At 43.7% G+C, this 15140-nt stretch overlaps 1 protein-coding gene across 1 annotated transcript; it reads right to left on the bottom strand.

Annotated features, from left to right (window-relative positions):
* Positions 1–12156: 12156 nt before the first annotated feature.
* Positions 12157–13344, bottom strand: LOC147664184 (uncharacterized protein F54H12.2-like). The gene has a single exon (XM_086949950.1). The coding sequence runs from the start codon at positions 13342–13344 to the stop codon at positions 12157–12159; it is 1188 nt and encodes a 395-aa protein (XP_086806076.1).
* Between the last annotated feature and the right edge of the window lie 1796 nt (positions 13345–15140).

Genomic DNA, 15140 nt, shown 5'->3' with positions numbered 1-15140 from the left:
AAACGCTTACTATTACATTTGAATGTGGGCAGAGAAAAAAATTGAAGGGTATTACCTAAACTATCTCTCAACCATTTTTAGACACTTAAAATAGGACCTATCATCAGAGTGCAACAGATACTAGGGTACAGCTTTTCAAAGGCTACTCATACATGCAAACTTTCTGCTACATGTTCCCGCCAGTACGGAGGACGACCCGCCTGGGCTTTTATCAGATCCTAGCAGGTATAAAAATGAGGACCCAACTTAAGACGCACACTGGCACCCTGACAAGTCTTTTGGACCACCTACCAGCATTTGGCGAGTGAACAAGCAGCGACAGAAGATCACGAGGAGAACATGGCACACCCTGGCAGAAGTTCTGCTGATAATACCAGCTCTATACTTAATGTAAGTAGTTATGTATATTTATAACAGTGTATAAACTATCTTATGCATTACTTAACTCTAGACAAGGAATAAAATGTGAAAAAACTATACACAAATGGCAACATATTACTATGTCAGAGAGGCTTAGCAGTTTAAGGAGGGAAAACATTTTTTAAAAACAGTGACTGTTACACTTACCTTAAATGTAGATTGTCTTCAGGATCTGTACTCTTGTACTTGATGCATGGCCGGGTAAAAGGGATCCTTTAAGGCTTGTGTTAGTAGTGGTAATTTGAGGCAAGACTATGGATGGCGTAGAGTAGGGATGTGTTATTAAAAAAATATAAGCCTTTAGGGTGGGGCCCGCCTACCGAGGCTGCTCCGGACCCCTCCGGACCACCTCAAGGGCTCAGGGTCTATGCGCAGTGTAGCAGCCCCCCAGGGTGGGGTCCTTTACAATACTCTGGGGCTATGGGCTGGCGGATCCTAGCGACATACCCTAATTCTTTTTTTTTTTTTTTTTTTTTTTAAATCGGCAGCATGTCAGAGGGGCTGGGACCATCCGAGTCTACCATGTGGCCTCAGTCCTGCCCCGCGACATCTGCTATGCTATGGGGGCAGCTGGAAATGAGCGCGAGGCGCAGAGCGTCTGCAAATCGCTCTGAGCCCCAGCGAACCGCCGCCACATGTCCAGCCATGCTGCTGGACAGACGGGGTCCTTTTCTTTTGAAAAATAAATTTTGCAGTGTCAGGGGCGGCGGAGGCTGCCCCCTTAAGGCCTCCGCCGCCGCTCGTATCTCCTTCGCGCTGTGGCTGGCGCTGGCGCCCCGACCCCCACCGACAGGGAGAGCTCGGCGGATGACGGCTGTCCACAGCGGGCGCAGCGTTGGCAATGAGCGCGAGGCTCAGAGCGTCTGCAAATCGCTCTGAGCCCCAGCGAACCGCCGCCACATGGCCAGCCATGCTGCTGGACAGACGGGGTCCTTTTCTTTTTAAAAGTAAATTTTGCCGTGTCAGGGGCGGCGGAGGCTGCCCCTTAAGGCCTCCGCCGCCGCTCGTACCTCCATCGTGCTGTTGCTGACGCTGGCGCCCCAACCCCCAACGACAGGGAGAGCGCGGTGGATGGCGGCTGTCCACAGCGGGTCACAACGGTGAAAATGAGCGCGAGGCTCAGAGCGTCTTCAAATCGCTCTGAGCCCCGCCCGCTGGCCCAACGTCATGATGGGGGCGGAAGTGCTTTAAGTGCTGCTTCCGCCCCTATCATGGCAGCGCTGTATGCGCAGAGGGCACCCTTTTTTTATTTTTTATTATTTATGCATTTTTATATAGCGCGGACTTTACCCGAAGGCGCCAGAGCGCTTCACATTAGGAACAGAAAAGAAACATAATGAGAAACATTACAAAAGAGCAGATTACAAAAGCATACGTTACTTACATGAGGAAAGTGACAATTGTGAGCAAACAAAATACCTGAGGTACTAAAAATTGTGAGCAACCAAAAATACATGATCCTATAAGCCCCAGCCAAAAATACCCTGAGCCTATAAGCCCCAGCAACAAAGAGCGAAGCGGTCCCCCAAGCATTTAATAACATTTTTTGCTGGTGTGAATGCTGCAGCAAGCCCAATAGTTTTTAAAAGGTATATCAGGATATATTTTAACATGTACCTTTATTAGTATTTTAATATTGTATTATTTATTTATTTATTTATTTATGTATACATATATAGATATATATTTTTTTTTTTCCCCCTTGCGCAGGATTTTCAAGAGCTCACCCTGGCTGATGAGGAAAATGCTGCTTTTGCCCAAGGTGGGTGTATAGAGTCAGTCTTTTCTAGAAATAGTAGTAATACACTCTTTTTGCATTTTTGTAAATGTCTTTTCTATATGTTTTTTCTTTTTCAGACGTGGACATGGATATGCTACTATCCTTTGACATAATTCAGCAACAACTGGATGCTGAGGAGCGGGAGAAGCAACAAGCTTATAATACGCCTATTGTCGGTAAGTACATGAGTACAGGATATGTGTGTGTGTGTGTGTGTGTGTGTGTGTGTGTGTGTGTGTGTGTGTGTGTGTGTGTGTGTGTGTGGGTGTGTGTGTGTGTGTGTGTGTGTGTGTGTGTGTGTGTGTCGTGTTATATATATATATATATTTACATATATATTTTTTTCTTTTTAGGGGCTGCGTCCTATGCTGTGAATCAGTGTACCCCGGAAATCCCTGTGAAAGGAAGAGCCTTGAAAAGGTCAGCAACAGTTGTTAAAAAGGGGCCACCTCCTGAGAAGAGGGTTCGGCAAACAGCACCTGTCATTAAAGGCGGATCAGCTACGGGGGGAAAAAAAGATCGGCAACCAACACCTGTGCTTAAAAAGGTGTCGCCTATGAAGAATCGGCCCCCACAAAAGCGGCAAGCAGGTGAGCTTTTAACAGTAGTGACTTCTTTTTAAAAGCATGTTTTACTCTGATATAGTGTAAAGTAGAATAGTCCACCACAGGTGTATGTAAGAAACTCCACTGTAATTATTGTTACATTTATAATATTATAGTTTTTGATATATATTATTGTTACCCCTGTAGAAGCAGTGAACCCTTTTGCGGAAAGAAGAGATCCAGGCAATGGTGGTCATTTATCAATACAGCTAAAGGACATCACAAATGTGGGACAAAATAAAGCAAAGGAAACAGCTGTTGAGCCCGCTGAGGCCCAGAGGGACAACATATACCAAGGTATACATTTATCCAAACGTAGTTGGCATCAAATTTCTGCTAAACCTGTTGGAGAGACTGTTGAAGATGTTAAAAGATCTAAAGTAAAGCCTTCATGTGCGAAAAAGTTAAAGCTGGATCTACCATATACTCCGGTTATTCAAAATGACCCCAGAGGTTTAGCTAAAAGAAAATCATCTACACAGTTGTCTAGGACTGCCTCTTTCTCACAGATTCCTAGTGTTCTAGCGGATGGGCAGGGACACGTGGACATTCCTGCCACAGAAAGCTCCATACAGCCTGTGACCGGTCATAAACAGAGAGTTAAAGGAGTGAGGTCTAGACAGGGCAAAAATGCCGAAACAAACAGAGTCTCTGATAATCTACAGACTGATCTTGAGAGTAATAGGGCCCCTATAGCAAATAATGACACTGTTATCAACGTGGAGGATGCTGAAAGTAATGACCCAGAACAGGCTTTGCAAGCCTGTCTTATAAAGATTCTTCAGGATATGTCTAGATTAACAGAGAGTTCTGAATTAGCACCCACAGAAGCGTCCGAACTGCTCTCAAAAGGGAGTTATGAGGAATATAAAGTCCCACCACCCAGCCCCGCCTCACCGCAGACCACTAAAACCCAATATTATCATGATGAAGTTTCAAATTTCTCCGAGCCATGGTCGCCGACAGCCCCCATTGCGACATTTGAGCCCACTAGTCCCCCCTCTAGCGTAATAATATTGTCCTCGCCCAGTCCAGACCATAGTATAGCTTTGGAGGGGGTTAAAAAGTTGTATTATAAATCAGCATTTAGCCCTAAGGACTCCTCTCCAGGCTGTTCGCATTGGGATACTGCTTCTGTAGAGCCCCGCGGCAATAATAGCCCTAAGGAATCCGCTCCAGGCTGCTCGCATTGGGATACTGCTTCTTTAGAGCCCCGCGGCAATAATAGCCCTAAGGAATCCGCTCCAGGCTGCTCGCATTGGGATACTGCTTCTTTAGAGCCCAGCAGCAATAATCTTGATAAACCACAAAGCACCGCGAGTCACTTAACAGGTGTTAATACCCCGGGGTGTCTGCATCTGGACCCAATTTTAACAGATACCAGCACTAGTATCAATAATAAAACTGCTAATAGTGATGAGGGAACGATCCAAAGAAGGACCTGTAGTGATGTAAACCCCGCATTAGTAGATACACTGGCCTACAGCGACAATTCAGCAATAGTTTATAAAACTATTTTACTAACCAATACCAATGAAATGCAAAAGGCTGTCAAGCAGGTAAAAGCTAAGGTAAGCTCTATAATCTCAAAACATGGGAAAGCAAAAAACAAGAGCAGGCCTATAAGCGAAGTGTTGGAGGAGATGAATCATGCTGTGAATATATGCGCAAGCTGTGTTGTGACAGCCTGTGAATGAACAGCTAAGCACCTAGCGCTCATACCATTATGACTAGACTCTGAGATAGCCCAAAGCATTTCTAATGAGGTCTTTAATCCGAAAGCTGAATATGTATCAAAATATAAAAAAGCGATCTGCAAGATACTTAATAACACACAGCTAATCTTACACGCAGTGAAGAAGACAAAACAGCCGGAAAAGAACAACGGCTGTTTAGAGCCCTCACAGGTACCAATAAGGAAGTGTAAAAAGGATCCTATCGATCCCCAATTTACAATTTTCCATAATCAATCAGGATGTGGGAGGATACCCCAAGACACAAGGCTTAAGAACAAACAGAAATGGATTAATAGGGCCATCGTTCAACGCCGCTTAACAAATAGCCTAAAGAAAGCGTGAATACATGTCAGAAGAAGAATTAAAAAACTAGCAGCTCAGGCATCCAGACAGACCCCCCAAGAACCCCTGCCTGTAATATTGCCATGGAGCAATAGCCCTCAGCCTGAAGACTTAGAGCTTGTGTATTTAGAGAGCGTCAGAAGGTACAGCCGGCATGCCAGGAAATTTAATGCTACAGAACACTATGAGGAGTTTAGGTTTGTCAATCTTGACCGTATAGCCTCATTAGAACAAGGCATTCTAGCTATTCATCAAGCTATACAAACACTCATAGAGCGTATGTTACAGGATACAGGACCTAGTGATTTTTTTCAGCTGAGGTTTCAAGGACAAGATCTCAATAGTCCTTTATTTACAACTAGAGCAGCCCGTGATGTCTTTGATGCTGTCGTTTTTTTAGAGAACCTCACTAAGCTTTTGCAAAGCAAACATGAGCTAATAGCTCATGGAACCTTTAGAGTCATAGCTCTAGTTGTCCGATTTCGGGCCGGTGGTACTTCTAGACCATTAAAGACTATTCTGTTCAGCAAAATCATAGGTAAGAAACAAAGATGGCTGATTGATTTTAACAACCCTGAAGCTAATACATGTCTAGCTGCCAGCATAGCAGGACTTTTGGCTAGCCGTGAGACTAGTGATGCTGTTATCTTGTCTAGAGCTAATGCAGCCCACACAGCTCTTAAAGTACCTACAAATCAACCTGTTGGTTTTGGATATCTGGGGCTTTTTGAGAACTATTTTAAAGTAACAGTGAAAATTCTGTACAACAGCGGTGGCACCTGGCGATACTTCACATCTGGCCAGCCTCTGAAAAACAAGACCATTTATGTTCTTCACCACGACAACCATTTTTATGGTATCCTGAATTTAAAAGGATTTTTAGGAGCTAGGTATGTGTGTGCCCACTGTGATCACATTTACTCCAATCAGATAACTCATGCCTGTGAAATGCATTGTAAAATGTGTCAGTCAGATGGATGCAAAGTTATAGCGGAGCAGCAAGTGCGATGCAGCATCTGTAATCTATTCTGCCGCTCACAAAAATGTCTGACAACGCATAACACGTTTGTCAGATGCAAACGTAAAAAAGATTGTGCTCGATGTGGGCATTACGTCGCAGAAGACCACAACTGCCCTGGGATGCAATGTCCCCGCTGTAAAGAGTCTTTTCAGGCTGGTGCAGACCACGAGTGCTACATGCGTAAGGCATGTCAGCCACCTAAAACTGAAGATTACATCATTTTTGATATAGAGTGCACCCAAGAAACATCCGTCCATGAGCCCAATTATATCTACGCTCATCATCTAACTTCAGATGAGAACTGGGAGTTTGAAGGTCGATCCTGTGTGAGTGATTTCCTAGGCACATTCACCAAGCCCAGATATAAGGGGTATACCATGATGGCTCATAACTCAAAGGGGTATGACTCCTTTTTTATTTTACAGAAGTTGATCAGTGAAAACATGCCTGTAAAGCTCATCACCCAGGGCTCTAAGTTAATGTCTGTAACTGTTGTAACCTTACAAATACGCTTTATAGACACCTTGAATTTTCTACCCATGAAGTTAAGTAAGTTGCCAAAAGCTTTTGGCTTTCCTGGATGTAAAGGTTACTTCCCCCATTTTTTTAACACATGGGCTAATCAAAATTACGAGGGTCCTATGCCACCTACACACAGCTACGGAGTTGAGTACATGATGCCTGATGAGAAAATTAACTTTTTACAATGGTATAGTGAAAACAGTGACAAAACCTTTAATTTTCAGAGCGAGTTAAAAGCCTACTGTAAGGCGGATGTTATGATCCTACGCCAGGCTTGTAACCTTTTCAGAGATGCAGTTGTTGACATGACTAAACAGGTGGTGGTGACCAACCCCAACACACCTAGGGAGAGCGAATCTATTGAGTACATTGACCCCTTTCAAAGTATCACGCTAGCTTCTATGTGCATGTCCATCTATAAGCACATGTTTTTACAGCCTCAAAGCATAGCCTTAATACCAGCCGATCTCTATAATGGTAAACAAAAGCGTTACTCCACCCCATCAATACAATGGCTCATGTACATCTCTAACAAAGACAACATCTACATTCAGCATGCCTTACAGGGCGGTGAACATCGCCTGGGCTCCTACTACTTGGATGGGTACGCAGTAGTCAATGGGAGACCAACAGCCTTTGAATACAATGGTTGCTTTTATCATGGATGCCCCAGATGTTACAAGCCCCATGAGTTTAATAAGCTGATGGGCACAAAGTTTGCAACAAGGGGTGGTGAGGGTATACTCAGACATGAGTCCCTTTCTCACTGCTCCATCAGGATTCAAGCAAGCCGGGCCGAAGAAGGCTGAAATGCCAGAAACCGGTCCCCGGTAGCTTGTCTCCTTTCTGATGAAGAATTGGCTTGCTAGTTTAGTCTGCCCTGTTCCCATGATGCACTGGGCCAGGGACAGACTGATTTGCATATAGCCAGGTTCTGAGCTGGGATGGGGCAGTGAGATAAATAACGGTGATGGATCAAGCCCTGATCTTTGGACTGGGTAAGAGTGGTCTGTTTAACTCAGACACTCTGTTCATCACCACCCCCTTTTTGTAAATCGTTTTTGGCCACTATAGGTGTGGCAGGGTATACTCAGACATGAGTCCCTTTCTCACTGCTCCATCAGGATTCAAGCAAGCCGGGCCGAAGAAGGCTGAAATGCCAGAAACCGGTCCCCGGTAGCTTGTCTCCTTTCTGGTGAAGAATTGGCTTGGTAGTTTAGTCTGCCCTGTTCCCATGATGCACTGGGCCAGGGACAGACTGATTTGCATATAGCCAGGTTCTGAGCTAGGATGGGGCAGTGAGATAAATAACGGTGATGGATCAAGCCCTAATCTTTGGACTGGGTAAGAGTGGTCTGTTTAACTCAGACACTCTGTTCATCACCACCCCCTTTTTGTAAATCGGGCACAAAGTTTGAGCACCTTTATAGGCGAACTCTGATGAAAGCTCAATATATTGAAAATCAGGGCTTCATTATGAGAACCCTTTGGGAACACGAGTGGATTGACATGTTGGCATCAGACGCCGAGTTAGATCTTTTTCTCAAGAGGGAGCAGTTACCTGAACCTCTGGATCCCCGACAGGCCTTATTTGGGGGCTGTACAAATGCGATACAGTTGTACAGAGCTGTGGGACCGGGGGAGAAAATACACTACTATGATTTCACAAGCTTGTATCCATTTGTCAACAAAGTGAAGTTATACCCCGAAGGACACCCCACTATTATACACCGTGACTTTAAATCTTTGGACACATACTTTGGCCTAGTTAAGTGTGAAATATATCCACCCAGAGGTCTTTACTTTCCAGTGTTACCCTACAGAGTGGATAGTAAGCTCATGTTCCCCCTGTGCCGAACATGCGCTGAAAGTAAAGAGACCGACTTATGTCCCCACACTGAAGCACAGAGGATGTTGACAGGCACCTGGTGTAGCATAGAGGTTCAAGAGGCCCTAAAGAAAGGATACAGGCTAGGTAAAATATTTGAAATTTGGCACTTTGAAAGGACTACAACGCAGCTTTTTTCTGAGTATATTAATTTATTTCTCAGAGACAAGCAGGAGGCCTCTGGGTATCCAGAATGGTGCACTGATGAGGCCTCCAGGCAGCAGTACATCTCTGAATACTATGCTCATGAAGGCATAAACCTGAGACCCGATTTTATTCAAGTCAACCCCGCCAAGCGTCAGCTGGCAAAGTTATGCCTCAATTCTTTATGGGGTAAATTTGCACAACGTACCAACCTCCCAAACACAACCATCATCACCGATCCTGACGAGTTGTTTAATTACCTTTTTGCCCCTTGTTATGACATATCCACCTGTGAGTTTATTAACGATGATACAGCCATGCTGGGTTGGAAACATGCTAAAGAGTACCCCACAACCAGTAACAATATAAACATCTTTATAGCCTGTTTTACAACAGCGCACGCTCGTTTGGAGCTTTACAAGTTGTTAGATAAACTACAGGAGAGGTGCTTGTATCATGACACAGACTCTGTTATTTTTGTGAGCAAAGCTGGGGACGAAGACCCACCTCTGGGAGACTATCTAGGGGATTTAACTAGTGAACTAGATAAGGATGAATTCATCGTTCAGTTCACCTCAGCTGGGCCCAAGTCTTACAGTTACATCAGTTCTAACAATAAAGTCTGTATGAAAGTTAAAGGTATAACCTTAAATGTTCAGAATACCATAAAAATAAATTTCGACAGTCTAAAGAATCTAGTGCATGAGTATGCCCAAAAGACCAATCACCCCGGTGACAAAACCATTGTTGTAAGTCAACCTTCTATAGTGCGGAACAAAAAGAGATGGGAAATCACAACCCAGCTTTTGCATAAAACATTGCGGGTGGTGTTCGATAAGCGGGTCTTAAAGTCAGACTACAAAACTGTCCCTTACGGTTACTAAAGATACATTACTGCTGAGAACTTCTACCAGCATGGATACCAGGTTGCAACACCCCTTTTCGTGTATTATAGCAGGCCCATCAAATTGCGGCAAAAGCTATTTCATAAAAAAACTATTAGAAAATGCTCGGGTCGTTTTATCCCATACGCCTGATAATATTGTCTGGCTTTATTCCTGCTGGCAAGATTTTTATAGGGAGCTCACCCACCAGTTTCCTTACATTAGATTTATAGAAGGGATACCTACTAGTCTTAACGACGATGACTTGTTACCCAAAGATCGTGTGAATATGGTAATTGTAGACGATCTTATGCGAGAAGGCGGGGACCATCCTGAAATAGAGCGAGCTTTTACTCAATATTCCCACCACCGTAATCTGAGTATATTTTACATCGTTCAAAACTTGTTTTACAAGGGTAAGAGCAGCAGGTCTATAGCCCTCAATGCTTCCTACCTAGTTTTATTTAAAAATCCCAGGGATAAACAACAAATAACAGTCATAGCTAAACAAATGTATCCGGGGAACACTCAGTTTTTTATGGAAGCCTTTAACGATGCAACCACTAAACCCCACGGCTACTTATTGGTGGACTTAAAACCCAGGACTCTAGAAGACTACAGACTGAGGGCTGATATCTTCCCGCCTGAGCTACCGGTAGCCTACATCCCTAAACCTAGACCCAAAGGTTATAAAAAGATGCACTAAAATGCCTAGATCCCATTTATCCACAAAGCGCTCCACCATAAGGTGTTAAAAAATGTCTGCCCGACTACGACGTAATATGGCCCTCCTAAAAATGCTTGTTACAGCCAGCCCCCCTCAGAGAAAAGCCATACTATGTGCTGCTTCGGACGACTTAGTTGGTGCCATTTCAGAAATTGCTCTAAACACCCTAAAAGGTAATGTACCTATTTCAACTAGCCAGTACAAGGTGCTGAAGAAGAGGCGGCAGCTCATCAAGAAGCTTAGTAATAAAAGGGTCTCCCTTTCTTCAAAGAAGAAACTAGTAAAGCAGTCAGGGGGCTTTATAGGGGCTCTGTTGGGTATAGCTATACCTCTAATTACAAGCCTACTGACCCGCACCTGATGGATTACACTCAGAAAATGTATCTAGTGCCACAACAGCAGCTGGAGCAGTTGACACCCTCTACAAATGATACATGGGACATAAGGAGATCTGAAGCGCTCCGGCTGGATGCTGAAATTAAAGATATTTTGGCCCGCACAGACTTAAAGCCTGAAGCTAAAGCGGGGCTCTACTCCCGAGCTCTCCAGAATTTCTTGCAATATTACAAACAGCTGCAGACTGAAAAAAACAAACTGACTTTATATACTGCTGATGATGAGCAACCCCAGGTATCCGCCCCAACCCATCCATCACCATCACCAATAGCGTAGCCACAGGGCTCCCCTGACTCTATGATTGAGAGCTTGCTACAGAACGTGAGTCAAAGGTACAGAGGGGCTGCGCAGATGCTGTTAAGTAAAATGGCTGATTCCAAAGACCTAACATCCTGGAATGACCGCGGTGAGTTCGTCTACAAGGGGCAGTCAGTTGTTGGGTCACATATGTATGATCTGATCAAAAGTTTGACGCATCCTAAAGCCCTCTCACGACAGACAGCCCCAAGAGGATGGGAACAGTTTCTAAGAGCTGCTGCGGAGCTCAACATTCCATCATCGCTCGTGGGTAACCCCGGGCATCGCCGCCAACTTGAACTTTTGAAACAACCTATGAGCTCCGGTGCGGCATCCCCGCCGCTATCATCGGCCTTTCACACCCCTTCAAATTCACCCACGTCTCCATTCTTGCCTCAGCTAATCCCTGCAAATAACCCTGGAGATATGTCTCTGGAGGCTAAAAAGTCTCTATTTAAAACAAAGCGATGGGTCCCATATTAGTAATTGCTTATGTCCTGTTACTGCATGATTGTATATTTTGTATAAAGAGGATGTACTGTACCAACTTTTACATGTGTGATTCCTGAATATTTCATAACGCTTGTAATAAACATTTATAACTTTTCAACACTCTACTGTCTTTGTTTTTTTTTTCTTATTGCGGAGTAAAAACACTGAGTCTGAGTAGTTTCTTAAATACAAACGTTTATTAATTTAATTATTTTTTATTTTTGAACATGCGCATTACACAAACATGCATTATAAAACTTTACACTTTTGGCAAATAGCGTATTCATTTGTAACAATGCTGGGAATAGGTTTCAAGCCTTCTTTCATATAGCTGGTAACAAGCCTATCATTGCTGGCTTTATCACTTGAATATAAATTTAAAAAATTTCTAAAGGTTAGACCCTCTGACATTTTACAGATAAAATATATACAATGTTCCCCACATGTTATAGATAATGAATCCTGTACAGGCAACTTGTTATATTCTACTCTAGAAGCCACTTTTTTAAAATACTTGAATATAGGTTTTGTATAGATGCTGTGCTCCGGAAACTCTGCAAGACTATCAAACACAGTTACTCTGTCATTGTCCAAAAACATAGCAGCCCAGTGAGTTCCTGGTTTATGATGAGGATCTGTGTTAAAGACCAGAGATCGTGGCCTTTCATAACTTATCTCCTTAGGCAAGCCATCGCTGGGATAAACATTCAAAAAGTATTTCTTAGCGGCTCTATGTCGGCTTAAGAAGGCTCTTATCTGAACGGTGTCCATTTTGTATTATTTTCAGAGATAGTCAAACAGAATCTGCCTGGCGTGATTAACCTGTATGACACTATCAAATACAGCAAAAACGACCATGTTCACATTTGTAGTTAGGGCTGCACTGAAGCGGAATTCAGCTTTTAGATTTCCATTTTTAACCAGGCTGTAATGGTCCCCATCTTCCATGTCCGGGTCAGATCAAAGGCAAATAGCGTGTAGCCTGCTCCATATCCTTCACGTGATACAACAACCCCTGAATCACGCAGGTGTTTCCCAGTTATCGACACTAATCCAAGATATTCTCTAATAAAATTTCCAGTTCCAAAATTAGGCGTGTATGGCTTTGCAGGTATGACAGCTCCCTCGTGAACTAGGGCCGCATAGTTGATGCCATAGTGCTTGAAATTAAAAGGGTTGGAGTTATATGCCCCACTAAAGGCTGTATTGTCAACAAACCCAATAATGACAAGTTTTGGTAGCTGCCCCAGAAACAAATTTTGCTGCTGTGTTAATCTGGTCCCCGCCGGTATGCTGTAGACTTTCATAGAGACTCTTTCAATGGCATATTTAGCATTAGATAGTTGTAGAGCCTCAGCGTGAGCCAATCTGACTGTCGGTGATACATTCACTCTCTTTACATACAGGCTTGCAGATTGTATGAGCAGTTTATAGTGTTCGGCATCCCCAGTAATGAGGCAGAAGGCATCTTTGTTACGATTGAGTTTGATCTTGAGGTCTATGCCATTTACGATTAGTTTATCTTGGAAGAAGAGGTCTGAATGTATTCGTCCCAGGAGGTCAAACTCTTTACTCTCTGCAGCAAACCCTGCTCTTTTTACAAAGCCTGTGTTGGGGCCATCCAGGGCAGTGTTTTCAAATTTATCGTAAGTATCTTTGTAGAAAAGACCGGCTGAAAGTTGTGTGTCAAAGGCATCGCTGCTGTAGTTCAGGATACTCTCCATGTAAGCCCTGTAGGCGTACATATTGTCATTTTGCATGATGAGTCTGTCACCCAGGGTAATATCCACCTGATTAAACATGGTCGCTATGGGGTAAGCAATGGTAGCCACTTTAGCGGTTGCAGCAATATCTGATCCATCTGCTTTCACAATTTTACACACCACATGTAGCAGAGTATTGTTGAGATCTAGATACATATCAGTGGATCCTGATACGTAAAACTCTATAGGCGCCAGTGGCGTCAGGGCCGCTAAAGGTGATACCTCCATGAAAAAACTGTTTTCGATACTGGTCTGTGTTGGTTTTAGAGAGAACAGATCTAACTCTGACTTGGCGCATTCGCCCGAAGCACAGTGTACAAAAGCCATCTTTTAGCGTGTCACTCCTTTTAGAAAATGTTAAGGCTTGAGGCTGCTCTCTTCTTCGTAGCTCTCTTCCGCCTTGGGGATCTTCTTTTGTGAGCTCTTTTTGAAGAGCGTTTCCTTTTTTTATAGGGTACAGGGGGTCCACGGCGCTTGGATGTCCGCCTCTTCCTTTTAATACTGAGGCGGGGCTTGTACAGCAGGCCTGACCCTTCTTGAGGTTGTCTGTTCATACGTTCAACTACAGCAGACTTCACAGACCCCACCACATCCTGGGCTATATTCTGGGCAGCTGACTTTACATGCGGTTTTGCAATTTCATAACCTTTTCTCAAAAAAGGCATGGCCCTTCGGAACAAACTCCGGAAAAAACCTCCTAGACCAGCCCCATACATAACAGGAGCTCCTTGAAAGTATGGGGGCCCTCCATACCCCGCCTGGTGCTTGTAATACTCTCTATACATAGAAGGGTTGCCGTAGGCTTTCATGGCCCCCATGCTGAGCTCTTAATAGTCACCACCTCTGCGGGGTCTGAAATGAAGCTTAACAATAACTTTCCCGTATTTAAAGGACACCGGCTGGGACTGATCATCAAAGATCATAATTGTTATAGTGTCAAAATGATTTTTAGAAATTGTGACATAGTCAGGTTTAATATATTGAATATTAGCTATTGTGTTGTTTTCACCCCTCACCTGAACCCATCTCAGTAGGGGAGCGTAACTATCTCCAACCCTCTGGGGTTCTATTATATCTGTATAAACATAGAGTGTGTAAAAACCCCCATCAATATCTGGACATGTCAGATCTAGCTCCTGTTTGCTTTTTATATGTTGGACCGTTCCTAAAACTCTGCTCAGCTTTCCACCGGTGGTAAAGACCGTGTCCTGGCTGGGTGCTTTAATAAAAACTTTCCTTCTGACGTTATCTAGCACCAGTTGAACGTCGGAAAGCCCCGAAGTACTGGCCATTGTCTTGTTAATGGCATCCACCACAGCATTAACTGTAGGGTAGTACCCGTGAGGAAAATTTATGATGTAAATCGACTCAGATTTTGACTTCTCTATAGTGAATCTAGCTTCAGACCTCTTAAATGTATTCCAGGTACGCGGGTATTGTATTTCTGTCAGGGCAACTTCCCATTCCCCTTTCAAATCCACCGCCTTAGCCAATTTGACAGTGTAATTTGATATTTTATTATCAGGGAACATATTCAACGATGCGTTAGAGGGCAATGTAATATAAAAGGAGGCTGTCTCCATTTTGCTTCCACCTTTTTTTTGAGCTATAGGCGTTCACACGTCCTGCAGAGAGCTGGCCGACACCCAACTGTTAAATTTCTCAGGCCATCCTCGCCATTTAACAAAGGCCTGTTTTTTTGCACCCCTCCCTCTCCACTCTAGAATCTTTTCAACCCTGTAAATCCTATTTACATCATCTGGGATCTTTTGTAACTCTTCACTGTAAAAAACACCTGTCACTGGTTCACTGTCGTAGTCCTTCAACCTGTAAATGTACATGCCTTCTTTAAGCTCAACACTATCAACTATGAATATCTCATCGCTGAATGTCTGTTGATAACCTTTAGTAAAGAGCCCTTTCAATTTTGAAACCCTGACGTGATCCCCTTTTTTAAAAACAGGCTTCTTTACTTCGGCGTTGAAGTAACGGCCGTATACCCTTCTCCACACATTCAGAGAATTGTCGGTTGTTACCTCTACAGGAGCCATTCTGATAGTTCTGTGATAGCTGGCATTATAAACAGCTAAAAAATCCTGTAAAACAGGTAAATATCGATATGT

Source organism: Lissotriton vulgaris, unplaced genomic scaffold (assembly GCF_964263255.1).
Source record: "Lissotriton vulgaris unplaced genomic scaffold, aLisVul1.2 SCAFFOLD_11024, whole genome shotgun sequence".
Lineage (NCBI taxonomy): Eukaryota > Metazoa > Chordata > Amphibia > Caudata > Salamandridae > Lissotriton > Lissotriton vulgaris.
Note: the sequence above shows the minus strand (reverse complement) of the source record. Positions and strands in the feature narration are given on the sequence as shown.

Excerpts from the sequence above, each read along its gene's own strand:
- LOC147664184 (XM_086949950.1), bottom strand. The coding sequence starts at position 13,344 with ATGGCTTTTGTACACTGTGCTTCGGGCGAATGCGCCAAGTCAGAGTTA.